Source organism: Oncorhynchus keta, chromosome 1 (assembly GCF_023373465.1).
Source record: "Oncorhynchus keta strain PuntledgeMale-10-30-2019 chromosome 1, Oket_V2, whole genome shotgun sequence".
Taxonomy (NCBI): Eukaryota; Metazoa; Chordata; class Actinopteri; order Salmoniformes; family Salmonidae; genus Oncorhynchus; species Oncorhynchus keta.
Window position 1 is genome coordinate 3,880,929 of NC_068421.1, and position 27,174 is coordinate 3,908,102.

General features: G+C 40.3%; 2 protein-coding genes and 1 long non-coding RNA gene across 11 annotated transcripts in view; 1 reads left to right on the forward strand and 2 right to left on the reverse strand.

Moving 5' to 3' along the window:
• Positions 1 to 15,512, forward strand: part of LOC127906792 (tumor necrosis factor receptor superfamily member 19L-like) — a 53,222-nt gene extending 37,710 nt beyond the window's left edge. The window contains exons 9-16 of one of the 9 annotated variants that reach the window (XM_052460294.1): positions 9,548 to 9,904; positions 10,541 to 10,700; positions 11,281 to 11,855; positions 11,975 to 11,991; positions 12,077 to 12,110; positions 12,230 to 12,297; positions 12,363 to 12,549; positions 12,785 to 15,512. In XM_052460294.1, coding sequence (XP_052316254.1) covers positions 9,548 to 9,904; positions 10,541 to 10,700; positions 11,281 to 11,292 — 529 coding nt within the window. In that variant the 3' untranslated portion in view covers positions 11,293 to 11,855; positions 11,975 to 11,991; positions 12,077 to 12,110; ... (1 more) ...; positions 12,363 to 12,549; positions 12,785 to 15,512. Of the gene's footprint in view, positions 1 to 9,547; positions 9,905 to 10,540; positions 10,701 to 11,280; positions 11,924 to 11,974; positions 11,992 to 12,042; positions 12,145 to 12,229; positions 12,298 to 12,345 lie in introns of those variants that run through there. The other 8 variants (XM_052460153.1, XM_052460578.1, XM_052460425.1 and 5 more) reach the window with 8 other exon arrangements.
• A 136-nt stretch (positions 15,513 to 15,648) lies between these two features.
• On the reverse strand, positions 15,649 to 16,586 carry LOC127906845 (uncharacterized). The gene is made up of 2 exons (XR_008062986.1): positions 16,118 to 16,586; positions 15,649 to 15,779 (listed from the first exon to the last, which is right to left on the reverse strand). It is a non-coding gene; the product is annotated as an uncharacterized LOC127906845 (long non-coding RNA).
• A 3,573-nt stretch (positions 16,587 to 20,159) lies between these two features.
• LOC127930305 (P2Y purinoceptor 2-like) lies at positions 20,160 to 23,053 on the reverse strand. Its single transcript, XM_052520066.1, has 2 exons — positions 22,187 to 23,053; positions 20,160 to 21,499 (listed from the first exon to the last, which is right to left on the reverse strand). Exons 1-2 carry the CDS (start codon positions 23,036 to 23,038, stop codon positions 21,272 to 21,274), a joined length of 1,080 nt encoding a protein of 359 aa, XP_052376026.1. The 5' UTR covers positions 23,039 to 23,053; the 3' UTR covers positions 20,160 to 21,271.
• Positions 23,054 to 27,174: the final 4,121 nt, after the last annotated feature.

Sequence of the window (27,174 nt, forward strand, 5' to 3'; positions counted from 1 at the left end):
AGTTTCTTATAGAGCTCCTGGTCAGTAATAGTTTAGTTTCTTATAGAGCTCCTGGTCAGTAATAGTTTAGTTTCTTATAGAGCTCCTGGTCAGTAATAGTTTAGTTTCTTATAGAGCTCCTGGTCAGTAATAGTTTAGTTTCTTATAGAGCTCCTGGTCAGTAATAGTTTAGTTTCTTATAGAGCTCCTGGTCAGTAATAGTTTAGTTTCTTATAGAGCTCCTGGTCAGTAATAGTTTAGTTTCTTATAGAGCTCCTGGTCAGTAATAGTTTAGTTTCTTATAGAGCTCCTGGTCAGTAATAGTTTAGTTTCTTATAGAGCTCCTGGTCAGTAATAGTTTAGTTTCTTATAGAGCTCCTGGTCAGTAATAGTTTAGTTTCTTATAGAGCTCCTGGTCAGTAATAGTTTAGTTTCTTATAGAGCTCCTGGTCAGTAATAGTTTAGTTTCTTATAGAGCTCCTGGTCAGTAATAGTTTAGTTTCTTATAGAGCTCCTGGTCAGTAATAGTTTAGTTTCTTATAGAGCTCCTGGTCAGTAATAGTTTAGTTTCTTATAGAGCTCCTGGTCAGTAATAGTTTAGTTTCTTATAGAGCTCCTGGTCAGTAATAGTTTAGTTTCTTATAGAGCTCCTGGTCAGTAATAGTTTAGTTTCTTATAGAGCTCCTGGTCAGTAATAGTTTAGTTTCTTATAGAGCTCCTGGTCAGTAATAGTTTAGTTTCTTATAGAGCTCCTGGTCAGTAATAGTTTAGTTTCTTATAGAGCTCCTGGTCAGTAATAGTTTAGTTTCTTATAGAGCTCCTGGTCAGTAATAGTTTAGTTTCTTATAGAGCTCCTGGTCAGTAATAGTTTAGTTTCTTATAGAGCTCCTGGTCAGTAATAGTTTGGTCAGTAATAGTTTAGTTTCTTATAGAGCTCCTGGTCAGTAATAGTTTAGTTTCTTATAGAGCTCCTGGTCAGTAATAGTTTAGTTTCTTATAGAGCTCCTGGTCAGTAATAGTTTAGTTTCTTATAGAGCTCCTGGTCAGTAATAGTTTAGTTTCTTATTGAGCCCCTGGTCAGTAATAGTTTAGTTTCTTATAGAGCTCCTGGTCAGTAATAGTTTAGTTTCTTATAGAGCTCCTGGTCAGTAATAGTTTAGTTTATAGAGCTCCTGGTCAGTAATAGTTTAGTTTCTTATAGAGCTCCTGGTCAGTAATAGTTTAGTTTCTTATAGAGCTCCTGATCAGTAATAGTTTAGTTTATAGAGCTCCTGGTCAGTAATAGTTTAGTTTCTGTGCAGATTCTGGTCAGTAATAGTTTAGTTTCTTATAGAGCTCCTGGTCAGTATAGTTTAGTTTCTTGTAGAGCTCCTGGTCAGTAATAGTTTAGTTTCTTATAGAGCTCCTGGTCAGTAATAGTTTAGTTTCTCAGAGCTCCTGGTCAGTAATAGTTTAGTTTCAGAGCTCCTGGTCAGTAATAGCTTAGTTTCTTATAGAGCTCCTGGTCAGTAATAGTTTAGTTTATAGAGCCCTGGTCAGTAATAGTTTAGTTTCTCATAGAGCTCCTGGTCAGTAATAGTTTAGTTTCTTATAGAGCCCCTGGTCAGTAATAGTTTAGTTTTTATAGAGCTCCTGGTCAGTAATAGTTTAGTTTCTTATAGAGCTCCTGGTCAGTAATAGTTTAGTTTCTTATAGAGCTCCTGGTCAGTAATAGTTTAGTTTCTTATAGAGCTCCTGGTCAGTAATAGTTTAGTTTCTTATAGAGCCCTGGTCAGTAATAGTTTAGTTTCTATAGAGCTCCTGGGTCAGTAATAGTTTAGTTTCTTATAGAGCTCCTGGTCAGTAATAGTTTAGTTTCTATAGAGCTCCTGGTCAGTACAGTTTAGTTTCTTATAGAGCTCCTGGTCAGTAATAGTTTAGTTTCTTATAGAGCTCCTGGTCAGTAATAGTTTAGTTTCTATAGAGCTCCTGGTCAGTAATAGTTTAGTTTCTTATAGAGCTCCTGGTCAGTAATAGTTTAGTTTATAGAGCTCCTGGTCAGTAATAGTTTAGTTTCTTATAGAGCTCCTGGTCAGTAATAGTTTAGTTTCTTATAGAGCTCCTGGTCAGTAATAGTTTAGTTTATAGAGCCCTGGTCAGTAATAGTTTAGTTTCTTATAGAGCTCCTGGTCAGTAATAATTTAGTTTCTTATAGAGCCCCTGGTCAGTAATAGTTTAGTTTCTTATAGAGCCCCTGGTCAGTAATAGTTTAGTTTCTATAGAGCTCCTGGTCAGTAATAGTTTAGTTTTTATAGAGCTCCTGGGTCAGTAATAGTTTAGTCTTATAGAGCTCCTGGTCAGTAATAGTTTAGTTTCTTATAGAGCTCCTGGTCAGTAATAGTTTAGTTTTTATAGAGCTCCTGGTCAGTAATAGTTTAGTTTCTTATAGAGCTCCTGGTCAGTAATAGTTTAGTTTCTTATAGAGCTCCTGGTCAGTAATAGTTTAGTTTCTTATAGATTCCTGGTCAGTAATAGTTTAGTGTCTTATAGAGCTCCTGGTCAGTAATAGTTTAGTTTTATAGAGCCCCTGGTCAGTAATAGTTTAGTTTATTGAGCCCCTGGTCAGTAATAGTTTAGTTTTTATAGAGCCCCTGGTCAGTAATAGTTTAGTTTCTTATAGAGCTCCTGGTCAGTAATAGTTTAGTTTCTTATTGATTCTGGTCAGTAATAGTTTGTTTCTTATAGAGCTCCTGGTCAGTAATAGTTTAGTTTATTGAGCCCCTGGTCAGTAATAGTTTAGTTTCTATAGAGCTCCTGGTCAGTAATAGCTTAGTTTCTTATAGAGCTCCTGGTCAGTAATAGTTTAGTTTCTTATAGAGCTCCTGGTCAGTAATAGTTTAGTTTCTTATAGAGCTCCTGGTCAGTAATAGTTTAGTTTCTTATTGAGCCCCTGGTCAGTAATAGTTTAGTTTCTTATAGAGCTCCTGGTCAGTAATAGTTTAGTTTCTTATAGAGCTCCTGGTCAGTAATAGTTTAGTTTCTTATAGAGCCCTGGGTCAGGGGTAATAGTTTAGTTTCTTATAGAGCTCCTGGTCAGTAATAGTTTAGTTTCTTATAGAGCCCCTGGTCAGTAATAGTTTAGTTTCTTATAGAGCTCCTGGTCAGTAATAGTTTAGTTTCTTATAGAGCCCTGGTCAGTAATAGTTTAGTTTCTTATTGAGCCCCTGGTCAGTAATAGTTTAGTTTCTTATAGAGCCCCTGGTCAGTAATAGTTTAGTTTCTTATTGAGCCCTGGTCAGTAATAGTTTAGTTTCTTATAGAGCTCCTGGTCAGTAATAGTTTAGTTTCTTATAGAGCCCTGGTCAGTAATAGTTTAGTTTATTGAGCCCCTGGTCAGTAATAGTTTAGTTTCTTATAGAGCCCTGGTCAGTAATAGTTTAGTTTTCTTATTGAGCCCTGGTCAGTAATAGTTTAGTTTCTTATAGAGCTCCTGGTCAGTAATAGTTTAGTTTCTTATAGAGCTCCTGGTCAGTAATAGTTTAGTTTCTTATTGAGCCCCTGGTCAGTAATAGTTTAGTTTCTTATAGAGCTCCTGGTCAGTAATAGTTTAGTTTCTTATTGAGCCCCTGGTCAGTAATAGTTTAGTTTCTTATAGAGGTCCTGTCAGTACAGTTTAGTTTCTTATAGAGCCCTGGTCAGTAATAGTTTAGTTTCTTATAGAGCCCCTGGTCAGTAATAGTTTAGTTTCTTATAGAGCCCTGGTCAGTAATAGTTTAGTTTTTCTTATAGAGCCCCTGGTCAGTAATAGTTTAGTTTCTTATTGAGCCCCTGGTCAGTAATAGTTTAGTTTATAGAGCTCCTGGTCAGTAATAGTTTAGTTTCTTATTGAGCCCCTGGTCAGTAATAGTTTAGTTTCTTATAGAGCTCCTGGTCAGTAATAGTTTAGTTTCTTATAGAGCTCCTGGTCAGTAATAGTTTAGTTTCTTATAGAGCTCCTGGTCAGTAATAGTTTAGTTTCTTATAGAGCTCCTGGTCAGTAATAGTTTAGTTTCTTATTGAGCCCCTGGTCAGTAATAGTTTAGTTTCTTATAGAGCTCCTGGTCAGTAATAGTTTAGTTTCTTATAGAGCTCCTGGTCAGTAATAGTTTAGTTTCTTATAGAGCCCTGGTCAGTAATAGTTTAGTTTCTTATAGAGCTCTGGTCAGTAATAGTTTAGTTTTTTATAGAGCCCCTGGTCAGTAATAGTTTAGTTTCTTATAGAGCTCCTGGTCAGTAATAGTTTAGTTTCTTATAGAGCCCTGGTCAGTAATAGTTTAGTTTATTGAGCCCCTGGTCAGTAATAGTTTAGTTTCTTATAGAGCTCCTGGTCAGTAATAGTTTAGTTTCTTATTGAGCCTGGTCAGTAATAGTTTAGTTTCTTATAGAGCTCCTGGTCAGTAATAGTTTAGTTTCTTATAGAGCCCCTGGTCAGTAATAGTTTAGTTTCTTATTGAGCTCCTGGTCAGTAATAGCTTAGTTTCTTATAGAGCCCCTGGTCAGTAATAGTTTAGTTTCTTATAGAGCTCCTGGTCAGTAATAGTTTAGTTTCTTATTGAGCTCCTGGTCAGTAATAGTTTAGTTTCTTATAGAGCTCCTGGTCAGTAATAGTTTAGTTTCTTATTGAGCCCTGGTCAGTAATAGTTTAGTTTCTTATAGAGCTCCTGGTCAGTAATAGTTTAGTTTCTTATAGAGCTCCTGGTCAGTAATAGTTTAGTTTCTTATAGAGCTCCTGGTCAGTAATAGTTTAGTTTCTTATAGAGCTCCTGGTCAGTAATAGTTTAGTTTCTTATTGAGCTCCTGGTCAGTAATAGTTTAGTTTCTATAGAGCTCCTGGTCAGTAATAGTTTAGTTTCTTATAGAGCTCCTGGTCAGTAATAGTTTAGTTTCTTATAGAGCCCTGGTCAGTAATAGTTTAGTTTCTTATAGAGCTCCTGGTCAGTAATAGTTTAGTTTCTTATAGAGCCCTGGTCAGTAATAGTTTAGTTTCTTATAGAGCTCCTGGTCAGTAATAGTTTAGTTTCTTATAGAGCCCCTGGTCAGTAATAGTTTAGTTTCTTATAGAGCTCCTGGTCAGTAATAGTTTAGTTTCTTATAGAGCTCCTGGTCAGTAATAGTTTAGTTTTCTTATAGAGCTCCTGGTCAGTAATAGTTTAGTGTCTTATAGAGCTCCTGGTCAGTAATAGTTTAGTTTATAGAGCCCCTGGTCAGTAATAGTTTAGTTTTTATTGAGCCCCTGGTCAGTAATAGTTTAGTTTCTTATAGAGCCCCTGGTCAGTAATAGTTTAGTTTCTTATTGAGCCCCTGGTCAGTAATAGTTTAGTTTCTTATAGAGCTCCTGGTCAGTAATAGTTTAGTTTCTTATTGAGCCCCTGGTCAGTAATAGTTTAGTTTCTTATTGAGCCCCTGGTCAGTAATAGTTTAGTTTCTTATAGAGCTCCTGGTCAGTAATAGTTTAGTTTCTTATAGAGCTCCTGGTCAGTAATAGTTTAGTTTCTTATAGAGCTCCTGGTCAGTAATAGTTTAGTTTCTTATAGAGCTCCTGGTCAGTAATAGTTTAGTTTCTTATAGAGCTCCTGGTCAGTAATAGTTTAGTTTCTTATTGAGCCCCTGGTCAGTAATAGTTTAGTTTCTTATAGAGCTCCTGGTCAGTAATAGTTTAGTTTCTTATAGAGCTCCTGGTCAGTAATAGTTTAGTTTCTTATAGAGCCCTGGTCAGTAATAGTTTAGTTTCTTATAGAGCTCCTGGTCAGTAATAGTTTAGTTTCTTATAGAGCCCTGGTCAGTAATAGTTTAGTTTCTTATAGAGCTCCTGGTCAGTAATAGTTTAGTTTCTTATAGAGCCCCTGGTCAGTAATAGTTTAGTTTCTTATTGAGCCCTGGTCAGTAATAGTTTAGTTTCTTATAGAGCTCCTGGTCAGTAATAGTTTAGTTTCTTATTGAGCCCCTGGTCAGTAATAGTTTAGTTTCTTATAGAGCTCCTGGTCAGTAATAGTTTAGTTTCTTATAGAGCCCTGGTCAGTAATAGTTTAGTTTCTTATAGAGCCCTGGTCAGTAATAGTTTAGTTTCTTATAGAGCTCCTGGTCAGTAATAGTTTAGTGTCTTATAGAGCTCCTGGTCAGTAATAGTTTAGTTTCTTATAGAGCCCTGGTCAGTAATAGTTTAGTTTCTTATTGAGCCCCTGGTCAGTAATAGTTTAGTTTCTTATAGAGCTCCTGGTCAGTTATAGTTTAGTTTCTTATAGAGCCCCTGGTCAGTAATAGTTTAGTTTCTTATTGAGCCCCTGGTCAGTAATAGTTTAGTTTCTTATAGAGCCCCTGGTCAGTAATAGTTTAGTTTCTTATTGAGCCCCTGGTCAGTAATAGTTTAGTTTCTTATAGAGCTCCTGGTCAGTAATAGTTTAGTTTCTTATAGAGCTCCTGGTCAGTAATAGTTTAGTTTCTTATAGAGCTCCTGGTCAGTAATAGTTTAGTTTCTTATTGAGCCCCTGGTCAGTAATAGTTTAGTTTCTTATAGAGCTCCTGGTCAGTAATAGTTTAGTTTCTTATTGAGCCCTGGTCAGTAATAGTTTAGTTTCTTATAGAGCTCCTGGTCAGTAATAGTTTAGTTTCTTATAGAGCTCCTGGTCAGTAATAGTTTAGTTTCTTATAGAGCTCCTGGTCAGTAATAGTTTAGTTTCTTATAGAGCTCCTGGTCAGTAATAGTTTAGTTTCTTATTGAGCCCCTGGTTAATAGTTTAGTTTCTTATAGAGCTCCTGGTCAGTAATAGTTTAGTTTCTTATAGAGCCCCTGGTCAGTAATAGTTTAGTTTCTTATAGAGCTCCTGGTCAGTAATAGTTTAGTTTCTTATAGAGCTCCTGGTCAGTAATAGTTTAGTTTCTTATAGAGCTCCTGGTCAGTAATAGTTTAGTTTCTTATAGAGCTCCTGGTCAGTAATAGTTTAGTTTCTTATAGAGCCCCTGGTCAGTAATAGTTTAGTTTCTTATTGAGCCCCTGGTCAGTAATAGTTTAGTTTCTTATAGAGCTCCTGGTCAGTAATAGTTTAGTTTCTTATTGAGCCCCTGGTCAGTAATAGTTTAGTTTCTTATAGAGCTCCTGGTCAGTAATAGTTTAGTTTCTTATAGAGCTCCTGGTCAGTAATAGTTTAGTTTCTTATAGAGCTCCTGGTCAGTAATAGTTTAGTTTCTTATTGAGCCCCTGGTCAGTAATAGTTTAGTTTCTTATAGAGCTCCTGGTCAGTAATAGTTTAGTGTCTTATAGAGCTCCTGGTCAGTAATAGTTTAGTTTCGTATAGAGCTCCTGGTCAGTAATAGTTTAGTTTCTTATTGAGCCCCTGGTCAGTAATAGTTTAGTTTCTTATAGAGCTCCTGGTCAGTAATAGTTTAGTTTCTCATTGAGCCCCTGGTCAGTAATAGTTTAGTTTCTTATAGAGCTCCTGGTCAGTAATAGTTTAGTTTCTTATAGAGCTCCTGGTCAGTAATAGTTTAGTTTCTTATAGAGCTCCTGGTCAGTAATAGTTTAGTTTCTTATTGAGCCCCTGGTCAGTAATAGTTTAGTTTCTTATAGAGCTCCTGGTCAGTAATAGTTTAGTTTCTTATTGAGCCCCTGGTCAGTAATAGTTTAGTTTCTTATAGAGCTCCTGGTCAGTAATAGTTTAGTTTCTTATAGAGCCCCTGGTCAGTAATAGTTTAGTTTCTTATAGAGCCCCTGGTCAGTAATAGTTTAGTTTCTTATAGAGCTCCTGGTCAGTAATAGTTTAGTGTCTTATAGAGCTCCTGGTCAGTAATAGTTTAGTTTCTTATAGAGCCCCTGGTCAGTAATAGTTTAGTTTCTTATTGAGCCCCTGGTCAGTAATAGTTTAGTTTCTTATAGAGCTCCTGGTCAGTAATAGTTTAGTTTCTTATAGAGCCCCTGGTCAGTAATAGTTTAGTTTCTTATTGAGCCCCTGGTCAGTAATAGTTTAGTTTCTTATAGAGCTCCTGGTCAGTAATAGTTTAGTTTCTTATTGAGCCCCTGGTCAGTAATAGTTTAGTTTCTTATAGAGCTCCTGGTCAGTAATAGTTTAGTTTCTTATAGAGCTCCTGGTCAGTAATAGTTTAGTTTCTTATAGAGCTCCTGGTCAGTAATAGTTTAGTTTCTTATTGAGCCCCTGGTCAGTAATAGTTTAGTTTCTTATAGAGCTCCTGGTCAGTAATAGTTTAGTTTCTTATTGAGCCCCTGGTCAGTAATAGTTTAGTTTCTTATAGAGCTCCTGGTCAGTAATAGTTTAGTTTCTTATAGAGCTCCTGGTCAGTAATAGTTTAGTTTCTTATAGAGCTCCTGGTCAGTAATAGTTTAGTTTCTTATAGAGCTCCTGGTCAGTAATAGTTTAGTCTCTTATTGAGCCCCTGGTCAGTAATAGTTTAGTTTCTTATAGAGCTCCTGGTCAGTAATAGTTTAGTTTCTTATAGAGCTCCTGGTCAGTAATAGTTTAGTTTCTTATAGAGCCCCTGGTCAGTAATAGTTTAGTTTCTTATAGAGCTCCTGGTCAGTAATAGTTTAGTTTCTTATAGAGCCCCTGGTCAGTAATAGTTTAGTTTCTTATAGAGCTCCTGGTCAGTAATAGTTTAGTTTCTTATAGAGCTCCTGGTCAGTAATAGTTTAGTTTCTTATTGAGCCCCTGGTCAGTAATAGTTTAGTTTCTTATAGAGCTCCTGGTCAGTAATAGTTTAGTTTCTTATTGAGCCCCTGGTCAGTAATAGTTTAGTTTCTTATAGAGCTCCTGGTCAGTAATAGTTTAGTTTCTTATAGAGCTCCTGGTCAGTAATAGTTTAGTTTCTTATAGAGCTCCTGGTCAGTAATAGTTTAGTTTCTTATTGAGCCCCTGGTCAGTAATAGTTTAGTTTCTTATAGAGCTCCTGGTCAGTAATAGTTTAGTTTCTTATAGAGCTCCTGGTCAGTAATAGTTTAGTTTCTTATAGAGCTCCTGGTCAGTAATAGTTTAGTTTCTTATTGAGCCCCTGGTCAGTAATAGTTTAGTTTCTTATAGAGCTCCTGGTCAGTAATAGTTTAGTTTCTTATTGAGCCCCTGGTCAGTAATAGTTTAGTTTCTTATAGAGCTCCTGGTCAGTAATAGTTTAGTTTCTTATAGAGCTCCTGGTCAGTAATAGTTTAGTTTCTTATTGAGCCCCTGGTCAGTAATAGTTTAGTTTCTTATAGAGCTCCTGGTCAGTAATAGTTTAGTTTCTTATTGAGCCCCTGGTCAGTAATAGTTTAGTTTCTTATAGAGCCCCTGGTCAGTAATAGTTTAGTTTCTTATAGAGCCCCTGGTCAGTAATAGTTTAGTTTCTTATAGAGCCCCTGGTCAGTAATAGTTTAGTTTCTTATTGAGCTCCTGGTCAGTAATTGGGGTTTTTCTAATCCATTCAACTCCTCATGAATTTGGCGTTGTTCTGCGTTTGTGTCAATTTGAACGGTGTTGTAGAGAGTTTTAAAATGGGTTGTCCATATGTCACCATTTTGTATCGCTAATTCCTCTTGTTTCTCTCTCTCTCTTTATCCCCCCCGCCCCAGGTTTCCTGTGCTGTCTCCTCTGACTCAGTTCCTCTCCCTGCCCAGACTGTGCCCTCACCAGTCTCACCTCCACACCATCTCTGGTCTGTCTGGCCTGTCTGGCCCCCGACACGGCTACTGCTGCTCCCGCTGTGCCCAGAAGAAATGGCCCCCCATCCTCCTCGGCCCCCTCAAACCCCCACAGTCCCTCCTGTTACCCCCTCTGGACCTCCAGCCCCTCCAGAAGACCCCTCTCCTGCCCCCCGTTGACACACACCACTCCCCCCCTAAGATCTCCCAGACCCCCAGCCCTGGGTTAGAGTCACTCCCTAAGGGGGAGTGGAGGATGCCTGGGGAGGTGACCCGGTCTGTTGGGAGGTGAGGATGGAAACACACACTTACACACACAAACACACATTCTATACACACACACACACACACACACACATTCTATACACACACACACACACACACACACACACACACACACACACACACACACACACACACACACACACACACACACACACACACACACACACATTCTATACACACACACACACATTCTATACACACACACACATTCTATACACACACACATTCTATACACACACACACACACATTCTATACACACACACACACACATTCTATACACACACACACACACATTCTATACACACACACACACACATTCTATACACACACACACACACACACACACACACACACACACACACACACACACACACACACACACACACACACACACACACACACACACTATACACACACACACACACACATTCTATACACACACACACACATTCTATACACACACACACATTCTATACACACACACACATTCTATACACACATTCTATACACACACACACACACATTCTATACACACACACACACATTCTATACACACACACACACACACACACACACACATTCTATACACACATACGTACACACATGCACCGTGTGCCAATCTTCTGTTTGATTGACAGGTTTCAGGTGGCTCAGATTCAGGAGCAGAGGCCTGGTTCCGTGGGGATGACATTCCGACCAGAGTTTAGTGACTCAGACTCAGTGGAAGACGCATCTCTGCTGGGGGGGAACAAGTCATCCTCGTCTTCTTCCTCATCAGCTGCCAGGGGTACACAGGAGGTGCCGGTCACTTCCTTTTCTCTTGCTGATTCTCCCTCTCGTCGTTCCTCTCATTGTATTTTCACCACCTCTCTTCTTCTTCTCTCCAGTCCACTGAACATTCTGATTCTTGGAGTGTTGTTGACTTCTCCCAGGAGTCCCTGGAAAGCACACACACACAGGAAGGCATATTCTTCTAGTGACTGCTGAATTATGAAATAGTAACACGTTGCCTGTCATTGTGGTGTCGGGGGAAGAACTCCCTCCACCACACACACACACACACCCTCCCTAGTTAGTCATCAGTGACAAAAACACACATGTCTAGCTCAGCACATGTAAACGTGAGACGTACATAAATCACGGTTCATTCACGGCTTGTCAATGCTGACAGTTAGTGAGGAAGCTACTGACCCCTAGTGGGGATATTGGGAACACACACACACCACCTCTCAAGTCCCATTCCTGTGAGACAATGGTCAACCATTCTAATAATCTCTCTCTCTCTCTCTCTCTCTCTCTCTCTCTCTCTCTCTCTCTCTCTCTCTCTCTCTCTCTCTCTCTCTCTCTCTCTCTCTCTCTCTCTCTCTCTCTCTCTCAGGTTAACAGCTAAACATTTGCAGTGGTGAATGCTGGGTAAAAAATAACTCTACCTCGCTGAGCGATGGATGCGATGGGATTCCAAAACGGTGACCAGAGAGGTTGATTTCCTCTTCGTTGGGATTTGGGAAGTTAGCCTGGGTGCTTGTTGGGAACTTAGCCTGGATGCCAGACACAGGGAAACACTCATATTTATAACACAATCAACTTGTATTTTATCCTATTGTTGAGCAATAATCCTCTGTCTTTAGTGGCAGGGAGGAGAAGAGAGAAGGAACAAACTATTAATTAACCCAGGCGTGTGGTTGTGCTTCCATAAGACTCTGGACAGGTTGGAGGACCTTAACACTGTCTGCACTTGATACTGCAATACACACACACACACACACGGTAGGTCTACATTCACACAAACACACACACACACACAATAACAAGTATTATAGAAAACAACTCACATGTTTTGTCTAGATAAAACTTTGAATAATTTTTATAACAGATTTAGCTATTTAAACGATTTAGCTCGTCTTGTGTTTGAAGCGCTGATTAGCGGAAGTTTTAGGTCTTCTTAAGTTTTAGGTCCTCTGAAGTTTTAGGTCTTCTTAAGTTTTAGGTCTTCTGAAGTTTTAGGCCTTCTTAAGTTTTAGGTCTTCTTAAGTTTTAGGTCTTCTTAAGCTTTAGGCCTTCTTAAGTTTTAGGTCTTCTGAAGTTTTAGGTCTTCTTAAGTTTTAGGTCTTCTTAAGTTTTAGGTCTTCTTAAGTTTTAGGCCTTCTTAAGTTTTAGGTCTTCTTAAGTTTTAGGTCTTCTTAAGTTTTAGGTCTTCTGAAGTTTTAGGTCTTCTTAAGTTTTAGGTCTTCTTAAGTTTTAGGTCTTCTTAAGTTTTAGGTCTTCTTAAGTTTTAGGTCCTCTGAAGTTTTAGGTCTTCTTAAGTTTTAGGTCTTCTTAAGTTTTAGGTCTTCTTAAGTTTTAGGTCTTCTGAAGTTTTAGGTCTTCTTAAGTTTTAGGTCTTCTTAAGTTTTAGGTCTTCTTAAGTTTTAGGTCTTCTTAAGTTTTAGGTCTTAAGTTTTAGGCCTTCTTAAGTTTTAGGTCTTCTTAAGTTTTAGGTCTTCTTAAGTTTTAGGTCTTCTTAAGTTTTAGGTCTTCTGAAGTTTTAGGTCTTCTTAAGTTTTAGGTCTTCTTAAGTTTTAGGTCTTCTGAAGTTTTAGGTCTTCTTAAGTTTTAGGTCTTCTTAAGTTTTAGGTCTTCTTAAGTTTTAGGTCTTCTGAAGTTTTAGGTCTTCTTAAGTTTTAGGTCTTCTTAAGTTTTAGGTCTTCTTAAGTTTTAGGTCTTCTTAAGTTTTAGGTCTTAAGTTTTAGGCCTTCTTAAGTTTTAGGTCTTCTTAAGTTTTAGGTCTTCTTAAGTTTTAGGTCTTCTTAAGTTTTAGGTCTTCTTAAGTTTTAGGTCTTCTTAAGTTTTAGGTCTTCTTAAGTTTTAGGTCTTCTTAAGTTTTAGGTCTTCTTAAGTTTTAGGTCTTCTTGATCATGTTGAATGTAGTCTTATCTAGCAAATACTTGGGGGTTGAGCTCCAACATTGAGAGAGAGACATAATGAAATGCAAGCAGCATGAACTACATGTTGTACTCTTCAGCTCTTATAGATGGCATTTAAAGTGGAACTGACAGCATTCGTAACTAAGAGGAGGAGTTGTTCGTAACTAAGTATTACTTTTTTTTGCCCATGTTTACTGACACTGCATATATTCAGCCGGTGTTGTGCGTTCATAAATGAATCAGTTATTCTGTGCTCTGGCACACTCAGACAAGAGGGCTCTGAAATCAGAGGAGATAGCCAGAGTGAATTAGCGAACAAAAGAGATATGCTAAATGGATAATATGTCGCTCAAGTTCAGGATAGTTAGCTAGCAAAGCGATTCACATTCTTTCTAGCTAACTAAATGACACCTGCATCTCTAGCTGTGTAGCCACCTAAAACAACATGAGGGGCAAACGTCACTCTTCCTCACCCGCTCCTCCAATGACATAACATCCTCCTAGCAGCTAGCTAGCGTTAGGCTCTGTGTTTTAGCTTGCTACATCAATAGATACGCTAGCCTATTAGCCACGTTATGACTGACTTGTGATCATTGCCGTTGCTAGTGTGATTGTATTGACATTCCCAGTTAGTTAGTTACAATCATCCGTTTTTGAAACTGAAGGCAGCAAACAATGTACCAAGAAATGCATTAGTGAATTATATTAATCGTGCATTGAAATGCATCCATCTATTCTGCCAACAAGCCTTAGTGTACGTCATGGAACGCTGAGTCAAATACAACCTATTTTTAAAACCTCTTATCAAGTTGGTTTTGTAGCATAAACTGGGAATTTGATATTTTTGACTGATATTATGATTGCCTGTTTGTCTCATGTCTGCAAAGTAGTTAAAACGCTGTCAGTTCCACTTTAGCTTAATTTAGCTTCTGATGAAAGTTGAATGTGTAGTACTGAGCTGTAAATGGATGTATATATTTACATACGGCTGTATATATTTACATATTGCTGTATATGTTTACATATTGCTGTGTAAATGGCTGTATATATTTACATACGGCTGTGTAAATGGCTGTATATATTTACATATGGCTGTATATATTTACATATGGCTGTATATATTTACACATTGCTGTATATATTTACATATGGCTGTGTAAATGGCTGTATATATTTACATATGGCTGTATATATTTACATACGGCCGTATATATTTACATAAGGCTGTATATATTTACATACGGCTGTATATATTTACATACGGCTGTATATATTTAGATATGGCTGTATATATTTACATATGTCTGTATATATTTACATACGGCTGTATATATATACATACTGCTGTATGCATTTACATACGGATGTATATATTTACATATGGCTGTATATATTTACATATGGCTGTATATATTTACACACGGCTGTGTAAATGGCTGTATATATTTACATACGGCTGTGTAAATGGCTGTATACTGTATATGTACATAGGGCTGTGTAAATGGCTGTATATATTTACATATGGCTGTATATATTTACATACGGCTGTGTAAATGGCTGTATATATTTACATACGGCTGTGTAAATGGCTGTATACTGTATATGTACATACGGCTGTGTAAATGGCTGTATATATTTACATACGGCTGTGTAAATGGCTGTATATATTTACATACGGCTGTGTAAATGGCTGTATACTGTATATGTACATAGGGCTGTGAATAGACAAGGTGAATTGCCCTGTTTTTATTGAAGCTCTTAGATGTGTACAGAGGATGGTCGTGAAAGGGACAGGGTCAGGGACAGAGTCAGGGTCAGAGTCAGGGACAGAGTCAGGGACAGGGTCAGGGACAGGGAAAGGAAAGGGTCAGGGACAGAGTCAGAGTCAGGGACAGGGAAAGAGTCAGAGTCAGGGTCAGAGTCAGGGACAGGGACAGGGAAAGAGTCAGAGTCAGGGTCAGAGTCAGGGTCAGGGACAGAGTCAGGGACAGGGAAAGAGTCAGAGTCAGGGAAAGAGTCAGAGTCAGGGACAGAGTCAGGGTCAGGGACAGGGTCAGAGTCAGGGAAAGAGTCAGAGTCAGGGTCAGGGTTAGGGACAGGGAAAGAGTCAGGGAAAGGGTCAGAGTCAGAGTCAGGGTCAGAGTCAGAGTCAGGGAAAGAGTCAGAGTCAGGGTCAGAGTCAGGGTCAGGGTCAGGGAAAGAGTCAGAGTCAGGGACAGAGTCAGAGTCAGGGTCAGAGTCAGGGACAGGGTCAGGGAAAGGGTCAGGGACAGAGTCCGGGACAGGGTCAGGGACAGAGTCCGGGACAGGGTCAGGGACAGAGTCCGGGACAGGGTCAGGGACAGAGTCCGGGACAGGGTCAGGGACAGAGTCCGGACAGGGTCAGGGACAGAGTCCGGACAGGGTCAGGGACAGAGTCCGGACAGGGTCAGGGACAGAGTCCGGGACAGGGTCCGGACAGGGTCAGGGACAGTGTCAGGATGTGGGTTTGCCAGTAATTTTCAGTGCCTCTTTTGACACACTTAAATCAGTCCCAGACATTTTGGGGGAGGTGTGCTTTGTCCTGTGACTTCCTCTCTCCTGGCGTGTCACAGATCTAGGATCAGTTGACCCTCCCAGCTACACTGACCATTGATCAGTGGCATCCTACTCCATGTGGCATTTATCTCAAGCCATGACCTCACTTCCTGCCTTGTGACGATTGCCTAGCAACAGACAAAGGCTAAGTTAGTAGAATAATCAACTCGGCTCTTTTACCCCCACAGATAAAGCACTACAGATACACTATTCAGAGTTTTCAGTGTTCAGTATTCAGTGTTGTTACTTATTGTTACACACACACACACACACACACACACACACACACACACACACACACACACACACACACACACACACACACACACACACACACACACACACACACACACACACACACACACACACACACACACACACACCTGCACACACACACCTGCTCTCACACACACACCTGCACACACATACACACATATACACACACCTGCACACACATGCACACATATACACACACCTGCTCACACATACACACACACACCTGCTCACACACACAGACACACCTGCTCACACACACACACACACACACCTGCTCACACACACACACACACACACACACACACACACACACACACACACACACACACACGCCTGCACACACACACACACACACACACACACACACACACACACACACACACACACACACACACACACACACACACACACACACACACACACACACACCTGCACACACACACACACCTGCACACACACCTGCTCTCACACACACACCTGCACACACATACACACATATACACACACCTGCACACACATACACACATATACACACACCTGCTCACACACACACACACACCTGCTCACACACACAGACACACCTGCTCACACACACACACACACACACACCTGCTCACACACACACACACACACACACACACACACACACACACACACACACACACACACACACCTGCTCACACACACCTGCACACACACACACACACACCTGTTCACACACATAAACACACACACACATAAACACACACGTTCCTGCTCCTCCAAGGAGAGCATGCAGACAGACCCTATCATCTCTGGGTCGTCTGGGTAAATGCTGTATTCACAGTCCTCCTAAAGGGAACTAACTACATTACCACAGGAATACAAAATCATGACTGACCATACATTACCACAGGAATACAAAATCATGACTGACCATACATTACCACAGGAATACAAAATCATGACTGACCATACATTACCACAGGAATACAAAATCATGACTGACCATACATTACCACAGGAATACAAAATCATGACTGACCATACATTACCACAGGAATACAAAATCATGACTGACCATACATTACCACAGGAATACAAAATCATGACTGACCATACATTACCACAGGAATACAAAGTCATGACTGACCATACATTACCACAGGAATACAAAATCATGACTGACCATACATTACCACAGGAATACAAAATCATGACTGACCATACATTACCACAGGAATACAAAATCATGACTGACCATACATTACCACAGGAATACAAAATCATGACTGACCATACATTACCACAGGAATACAAAATCATGACTGACCATACATTACCACAGGAATACAAAATCACGACTGACCATACATTACCACAGGAATACAAAATCATGACTGACCATACATTACCACAGGAATACAAAATCATGACTGACCATACATTACCACAGGAATACAAAATCATGACTGACCATACATTACCACAGGAATACAAAATCATGACTGACCATACATTACCACAGGAATACAAAATCATGACTGACCATACATTACCACAGGAATACAAAATCATGACTGACCATACATTACCACAGGAATACAAAATCATGACTGACCATACATTACCACAGGAATACAAAATCATAACTGACCATCTCAATCTTATTCCTTCAGCTGCATTTCAAGTGTTTTCTACTTCTGTTTTTTTTTTGTTATTTAAATCATTTTTGGGGATTAGTGTCTGACATAGCTGCTTGACCGTGGAAACACAGTTTGGGTTTTGCAGTTTACATTTTATAAAGGGTGGATAATAATGATGATTATGATTCATTTGAACTATTATTTTATATTCTGTATGTTGCTGTTTTTGCGGTTCAGAACCATTGTCTGGATTGGATTATTTTTATGGGTTGAACATGTCCATGTTTTTATCTGGTCTGTTTCATTATGACACGTTATAAACTGCAGAAAAGAAAGGGAAACAACTCCTCTTCTCTACGTTGTAGATTGTATTTATTATGATATTACATTTTTCTGTATGATATTTTTACTCTTGAAATAAAGGAGAGGTTTATTTTGAGTCGTCTGTGTGTGTTTTGTGTTATATTGCATGAACGCTCAGCGGTAAACGTGTGTGTGTGTGTGTGTGTGTGTGTGTGTGTGTGTGTGTGTGTGTGTGTGTGTGTGTGTGTGTGTGTGTGTGAGAGTCTGTATGTTTGTTAAATTACAATGACTGAGGTTGCAAAAAATAAAGTCTGTTGACAAACATGGATCAAACATGGATGACGTTGACAAACATTGATTCGCTATCAGCACAGTAAATTGACAGGCTGTCAAGTGTTAAATACATGGAAAGGTGAGACTCTCACAGACACAATGGTTTTCTCCATTTTGCTCTACGACACCCCCCAAAAAAGTGTCCTTGGACTCGTCTGAAGTCGGTACATCCCTTCTGTCTAGCTTCAGAACAGTTTGGGCTACACACCCTGTGTAAAGGTGAGCCCATCGACATGTACAGTACTTATTGGTTGTTTTGCTCTTGGATGCCCACAGGTCCGAAGGTCCACCTGGTACCAGTTCAAAAACATATGGAAATACACTACTGGTCAACATTGTAGACATCAAAACTATGAAGACATCAAAACTATGAAGACATCAAAACTATGAAGACATCAAAACTATGAAAGAACACATATCGAATTATGTAGTAACCAAAAAAAGTGTTAAACAAATCTAAATATATTTGAGATTCTTTAAATAGCCACCTTTTGCCTTGATAACAGCTTTGCACACTCTTGGCATTTTCTCAACCATCTTCATGAGGTAGTCACCTGGAATGCATTTCAATTAACAGGTGTGCCTTGTTAAAAGTACATTTGTGGAATTTCTCTCCTTGTTAATGCGTTTGAGCCAATCAGTTGTGTTGTGACAAGGTAATGGGGGTATACAGAAGTTAGCCCTATTTGGTAAAAGACCAAGTCCATATTATGGCAAGAACAGCTCAAATAAGCAAAGAGAAACGACAGTCTATCATTACTTTATGACATGGCCAGTCAATAAGGACATTTTAATGAACTTTGAAAGTTTCTTCAAGTGCAGTTGCAAAAACTGCAAGTTCATTAGAGTTAACTGCACCTCAGATTGCAGCTCAAATAAATGCTTCACAGAGTTCAAGTTACAGACACATCTCAACATCAACTGTTCAGAGGAGAATCAGGCCTTCATGGTCGAATTGCTGCCATGAAACCACTACTAAAGGACACCAATAAGAAGAAGAGGCTTGCTTGGGCCAAGAAACATGAGCAATGGACATAAGACCGGTGGAAATGTCCTTTGGTCTGGAGTCCAAATTGGAGATGTTTGGTTCCAACCGCTGTGTCTTTCTGAGAGGCGGTGAACGGATGATCTTGGTGGTTCCAGTTCTCTGCTGCCTGTGACTGGAACGAATTGCAAAAATTGCTGAAGTTGGAGACTTTTATCTCCCTCACCAACTTCAAACATCTGCTATCTGAGCAGCTAACCGATCGCTGCAGCTGTACATAGTCTATCGGTAAATAGCCCATCCAATTTTACCTACCTCTTCCCCATACTGTTTATATTTATTTACTTTTCTGCTCTTTTGCTCACCAATATCTCTACCTGTACATGACCATCTGATCATTTATCACTCCAGTGTTAATCTACAAAATTGTAATTATTCGCCTACCTCCTCATGCCTTTTGCACACAATGTATATAGACTCTCTCTTTTTTTCTACTGTGTTATTGACTTGTTAATTGTTTACTCCATGTGTAACTCTGTGTTGTTGTCTGTTCACACTGCTATGCTTTATCTTGGCCAGGTCGCAGTTGCAAATGAGAACTTGTTCTCAACTAGCCTACCTGGTTAAATAAAGGTGTTCTCAACTGGCCTACCTGGTTAAATAAAGGTGTTCTCAACTAGCCTACCTGGTTAAATAAAGGTGTTCTCAACTAGCCTACCTGGTTAAATAAAGGTGTTCTCAACTAGCCTACCTGGTTAAATAAAGGTGAAATAATAAATAAATAAATCTCTGTATGTGTATTTCCCACCGTGAGGCATGGAGGAGGTGTTATGGTCTGGGGGTGCTTTGCTGGTGTGACTGTCTGTGATTTATTTAGAATTTAAGGCTCACCAGCATGGCTACCACAGCATTCTGCAGCAATACTCCATCCCATCTGGTTTGGGCTTAGTGGGACAATAATTCGTTTTTCAACAGGACAATGACCCAACACACCTCGAGGCTGGGCAAGGGCTATTTTACCAAGAAGGAGAGCGATGGAGTGCTGCATCAGATGACCTGGACTCCACAATCCCCCGACCTCAACCCAACTGAGATGGTTTGGGATGAGTCGGACTGCAGAGTGAAGGAAAAAGCAGCCAGCATGTGCTCAGCATATGTGGGAACTCCTGGTTGAGAGAATGCCAAGTGTGCAAAGCTGTCATCAAGGCAAAGGGTTGCTATTTGAAGAATCTCAAATATAAAATATGTTTTTTTGGTTACAACAATTTGTTGGTTACAACATGATTACATATGTGTTATTTCATAGTTTTGATGTATTCACTATTATTCTACAAAGTAGAAAATATTAAAAACAAAGAAAAACCGTTGAATGAGTAGGTGTTCTTAAACATTTGACCAGTAGAGTATATGGGGCGACTAGTGTCAAAAATAAGGGCTTAAATACATGTCCAAAACAACACATACAAACACATGTTTCCTGGTCTTATATCGTTCAGATATGATAGACACTTCAGAACAAACTTCCTTTAGGTTTTTTGTGGGGGACTCTGTTGTAGTGAATCTGTTATTTAATGCATTTAGTATTTTTTTGATAGTTCAAGGGGTCTTACAATTCAAAATTAAAAAGCTAAATGATCCTTGGTATGACCTTCTTAAAAAATGCACCCCTCCTTCTCCCTCCGGCTTAGACAGGGCTTAGACTCTTACGGGTTAAGCATGAGTTTTTTCTTAGTAATTTGTAGTTGTGCCAGCTAGCAGTGAGCCTGTGTTGCTTCTATAAAGCTCTCTGTCTGGATTATATCCAGCTCCATCTGTGAGTCTTTGGGATGTTAATTCATGACTTTCCAGACACACCCAAGAACCTGCCCAAGTCATGCCTGGAGCTGAACAACTTTCTCTGAATGCTCTTACGAGGAGGTCCTCTTAAGACTGATTTACAGTCTGTGTGTGGTGTATGTAATCCTGAAGAAAGGTTTGTTAGATACACTACAATCAGCGGCCCCTAAATATATATTTACTGTTTATTGTGATTACAGTATTAACAGCACTAACGTCCCTGACATGTTATAACAGCATCTATTCTCTCTACACCCTCAGCATCAACCAGTGTATTTCTTCCTGCCTTTAGCTTCCTTAGCTAAGTCAATGAGTTACTCTATTCCCCTCTCACTTTCAAGACATCTGGTATTTCTATTGTATGTTGTAATCTCCCAGTATTTACCAGTCAGGGAAAGAACATTCAGTAAAATATCATGACATACATTCTCCTTCAAACAGGCTAATAATATGGGCTAAATAATATTCCGTTTAGAGGAGCCAGTCATCCTTCCAGTGTGATTGTCCAATGGAGTTCACTCGGTTCCGTAGCTATTCAGTACATAGATTGACTCTCCTGACAGTCAGTGCTGCTTCGAAAGGGCCGCCATCACGCTTCCTGGTTTCCTTGGTGATGCTCTGATTTTTGTTGCCGAGGTTGCTACGGAAACCCTGCCCAGCCATGAAGTAAAGGACGGGATCCACACAGCTGTTGGCGCTGGCCAGGGGGCGTGTCACCATATAGGCCAGGCTGGACGCCTTCAGCAGCTCACAGCTCACCTGGGGATGAATACAAGAACAAATGATTGAAAGGTAAACGCTGCAGATATCCTCTCGATATGGCAAAGACCTTTATATGTCAAGGATAATGACAATATCAACAATCATAATAGCAGTGAAATTGAGCCTGAGCCAGCTGGAGCCAGCCTCCTGCACCTTGGGTGAAAGGTGAATCTACCTGGAGCCAGCCTCCTGCACCTTGGGTGAAAGGTGAATCTACCTGGAACCAGCCTCCTGCACCTTGGGTGAAAGGTGAAATCTACCTGGAGCCAGCCTCCTGCACCTTGGGTGAAAGGTGAATCTACCTGGAGCCAGCCTCCTGCACCTTGGGTGAAAGGTGAATCTACCTGGAGCCAGCCTCCTGCACCTTGGGTGAAAGGTGAATCTACCTGGAGCCAGCCTCCTGCACCTTGGGTGAAAGGTGAATCTATCTGGAGCCAGCCTCCTGCACCTTGGGTGAAAGGTGAATCTACCTGGAGCCAGCCTCCTGCACCTTGGGTGAAAGGTGAATCTACCTGGAGCCAGCCTCCTGCACCTTGGGTGAAAGGTGAATCTACCTGGAGCCAGCCTCCTGCACCTTGGGTGAAAGGTGAATCTACCTGGAACCAGCCTCCTGCACCTTGGGTGAAAGGTGAAGCCAGGCAGAGCCTTTAAAAGCGTAGTTTTCCAGTGGTTGTGGTACTGTACCTGGGAGGGGTCCATCTGCTCCAGGTATCTGAGGAAGTAGTACAGACTTCTGGTCAGGTGGAAGGGTAGGAAACACAGCATGAACGCTGCTAACACAATGATTATCATCTTCACAGACTTCTGTTTGGAGCGATGAGGAGCGATCCTCCCGACTCCCCTCGACTGGCTCCCTCCTGCCCCCCAGGTGGGCTCCAGAAGCTTCCTCACCATCAGTCCATAGCACACCATCACCACCATGAAGGGGAAGGCAAACAGCAGCATAGATACCACCAAGCTGTACACTAGGAAGTCATGAAATAACTCTGGACTGGTGGTGTCGAAACACACCCTCTCCGTTCCCTCATCCCTGGTCCGTGAGAAGTAGAGCACGGGAGCCTGGCACATCAGCACACACGCCCACACCGCAACAGACACCAGCCGGGCTCTCCTGGCGCTGACCCAGCTCAGGGACCTAATCGGGTAACACACACCCAGAAAGCGGTGCAGGCTGATGCAGCACAGGAACAGGATGGAACCGTAAAGGTTAGCGTAGAACAGGAAGCGGATGAGTTTGCAGAACGGTTCGCTGAAGGGCCAGTCGTTCTCGTCGGCGTAGTAGTAGATGAGGAAGGGTAGGGTGAGGATGTAGAGGGTGTCGCACACTGTCAGGTTGAACATGTACACCGTGGAGGGCTTCCAGCGTTTTGTACGGAACAGGATCACGTACATGGCCGTGAAGTTCAGGGCTAGGCCAATCACGAAGACCAGAGTGTAGCTGACAGGAAGCAGGATGTACTTGAAGTCCTCCTTGAAGCGACAGCAGCAGTTTTGCTCGCTGCTCTCATTGGTTGAGTGGTTGGTGAAGGTAGCCATCTTAGTTCATAAACAGATCTGAGGAAGATACAGAGGTTTAATGATATGCACACACACACACACACACACACACACGCACGCACACACACACACACACACACACACACACACACACACACACACACACACACACACACACACACACACACACACACACACACACACACACACACACACACACACAGAAGCTAAAGTGGGATAGTAATGGTAAAACTGTATTAGCCAATTGTATAACTCTTCACACTACGGCTATGGCTAAACTCTCCAAAGCTATGACTAAATGTCTCTGTTTACTTGCTTCCAAGCGCATATGCATGAATGCCGTAGCTGGAATCTGAAGCTCATTTTGGCATAATACCCATAATTCCTTCATATGTGTCTTTCTTAAATGCCAAGATAAGAGAGGGAGGAGTGGAGGAAGAGGGATGTTTTGTCCTTTTCACATGAGGACGAGGAGATAGTGATTGATGTCCGAGCTGTTCCAACAGGTAGTTAGAGATTCATTGAGAAGTTATTGTCCTATTTGGATAGGTCATGGCAACAGGATATGATAACTAGGGTCTCAAAGGGAGGATATATTACTGGAAACTTTCAAAAGTTTACCAGTAAACTACCAGAATTGTGGTATCTTTCAAGGATTTTATGTAATCTATCACAATACATCTAGTGGTCCCTTTTGGGTACTTCAGATTATCACAGGTAATAGTCTCTGGCCCTCTGTGTGGTCCTATCACATGTACAAAAAATTAAATAAATCAGTCAGTTGATTTAAAAAAAAAAAATTGAATGACAAAGCTGTAAAACATCATCCTAAATATAAACCATACATTTAATGAATACCATTGGTGTTTAATATGAAGGTTTCAGCATGAAATATATACATATATATATATATTTTTTACATACTTATATTTATTTTACTATGTCAATATGTATTTGCTGTCAAACTAGTGTCAATTGTGGGAAAAAAGTAACTAATTGGAAGACTTAATTGAGAATAATGCTATCGTTGATTAGATGATTTTAAAACATTATTTGTAAATTATCTCAAACCATCTGGTTTGAACCATATCTACTAGAAACTCATGTACAATATGGACACATATAAACAAAATTAATATTATGCTGTATATGAATAATACATTTTTTTAAAGTTATTGAAGTATAAATGACCAAAGTCACAATAGATTTCCATAGATGTTTTGTTAATTACCAAAATTAATTCTGGTAACTTTCATAAATTACGGGTATCTTAGCAACCCTAACAATAATACACAGAAACACACACGACATGGTACAGCAACACAATTAGCATGAATATATTGTCATAACATAGAGACACACACGACATGGTACAGCAACACAATTAGCATGAATATATTGTCATAACATAGAGACACACACGATATGGTACAGCAACACAATTAGCATGAATATATTGTCATAACATAGAGACACACACGACATGGTACAGCAACACAATTAGCATGAATATATTGTCATAACATAGAGACACACACGACATTGTACAGCAACACAATTAGCATGAATATATTGTCATAACATAGAGACACACACGACATGGTACAGCAACACAATTAGCATGAATATATTGTCATAACATAGAGACACACACGACATGGTACAGCAACACAATTAGCATGAATATATTGTCATAACACAGAAACACACACGACATGGTACAGCAACACAATTAGTATGAATATATTGTCATAACACAGAAACACACACGACATGGTACAGCAACACAATTAGTATGAATATATTGTCATAACATAGAGACACACACGACATGGTACAGCAACACAATTAGCATGAATATATTGTCATAACATAGAGACACACACGACATGGTACATAGAGACACACACGACTTGGCAACACAGCATGAATTAGCATGAATGAATATATTGTCATAACACAGAAACACACACGACATGGTACAGCAACACAATTAGTATGAATATATTGTCATAACACAGAAACACACACGACATGGTACAGCAACACAATTAGTATGAATATATTGTCATAACATAGAGACACACGCGACATGGTACAGCAACACAATTAGCATGAATGTGGTGTTTCCACTTTGCGATGACGAAGATCTAATCCATGAGATGAAGATGGCAGGTGAGTATTTTACAGTTGCCTCTCATTACTGTAAACGGTTAACTTTTCAACAGCTTTCATATATGGACCTACTGTAAGTATACAACAGGCTCATAAACAAACACCCTTACACACACGCACACACACACACACACACACACACACACACACACACACACACACACACACACACACACACACACACACACACACACACACACACACACACACACACACACACACACATCAAAACAAATAGGATCACCTACAGTGACGAGCATACCATGTGTGTACAGGCTGCATGTGGATTGAAAGACACAGACACGCGGCTCTGGGGGAAAAGCCTTCTGTATCGAAAACCTAAAACGTTCTTCAACGGGTTCCGCTATGGGGACAGCAGACGAACCCTTTTAGGTTGTGGTTAGCACGTTTTTTATAAAGGTAAACGTCACATTCACAGAAGAATAAAGACATTTGAAATGTCATATTATGTGCAAATATTTAAAGTACAAAAGCGAACATGAATAAGGGTTCTCTCTCTCTCTCTCTCTCTCTCGTCTCTCTCTCTCTCTCTCTCTCTCTCTCTCTCTCTCTCTCTCTCTCTCTCTCTCTCTCTCTCTCTCTCTAGTCTCTCTCTCTCCACAGTCTCTCTCTCTCTCCACTCTCTCTCTCTCTCTCTCTCTCTCTCTCTCTCTCTCTCTCTCTAGTCTCTCTCTCTAGTCTCTCTCTCTCCACAGACTCTCTCTCTCTCTCTCTCTCTCTCTCTCTCTCTCGGAAGGAGTGCAATTTACAAAACACATGCAGCCTTCTCTCTCTCTCTCTCTCTCTCTCTCTCTCTCTCTCTCTCTCTCAACCCCACAGTACAGCAATACCAGAAGGCCCACATCAGAACTTCTCCTGTCCTGCACCCTCTCAACCCCACAGTACAGTAGTAGCTAATACCAGTTCTAGTTACTCACAGTTAGAAAAGCTGATCCAGTCTTAAAGCAAAACACTCCAGTTGTGTTCAGCAACTATGTCCAACTTCTGTACTAGACTCTAACAACAACAAAATAATAGATTACTGATGCAATACTTCAGCCAGAGGAGTTTGTGTCTGCCCTGTCACTATCAGCTGGTTATGCCTACTGGTTAGGCCTACTGGTTAGGCCTACTGGTTAGGCCTACTCACGAAGATTCTCCCAATGCTTCTTCCTCTCAGAGATACACAGAATGCTTTTCACAATGTGTCTCCATGCTCATGTGTGAGTGTGTGTGACTGACAGTCATGTTTGTCACACTTCAGCCTGCACACACACACAGACAGGGAGACAGGGAGGGACTCATGATCAACATTTACCTACTTACTGTATGTAACAGTTTACCGATGGCCCGGTCCGTCTTCTAGAAAGTACAAGTTGCCCCTTTTGATTCTAGAACTCACTCTGCACTTTGTTTGGTTAATGATCCATGTGAATCTAGCAATTATGACAATTATATGATTTCCTATGATACCCTTTCTTAAGCTTTTGTTAGTATATCACCAACAATCACAATATTATATTACTTATCTGTACGTCTATAACTAATACAAGTTGATTTATGTGTTTGTCGATAGTCAATACAAAAGGAAACCCTCTCTGAGCAGATCTCAGCTGTAGATACTGCCTTTGTCTTTCTCTACAGACAGACAGACAGCTCAACAGACAGACAGCTCAACAGACAGACTGCTCAACAGACAGACAGCTCAACATACAGACAGCTCAACAGACAGCTCAACAGACAGACAGACAGACAGACAGACAGACAGACAGACAGACAGACAGACAGACAGACAGACAGACAGACAGACAGACAGCTCAACAGACAGACAGCTCAACAGACAGCTCAACATACAGACAGACAGACAGCTCAACATACAGACAGACAGACAGACAGCTCAACAGACAGCTCAACAGACAGACAGCTCAACAGACAGACAGCTCAACAGACAGACAGCTCAACAGACAGACAGCTCAACA

Coding starts and splice junctions, on each gene's coding strand:
- LOC127930305 (XM_052520066.1), bottom strand. CDS start 23,038: ATGGCTACCTTCACCAACCACTCAACCAATGAGAGCAGCGAGCAAAAC. Junction 21,500..22,186: donor AGCAGATGGACCCCTCCCAG/GTACAGTACCAC, acceptor ATTCATCCCCAG/GTGAGCTGTGAGCTGCTGAA.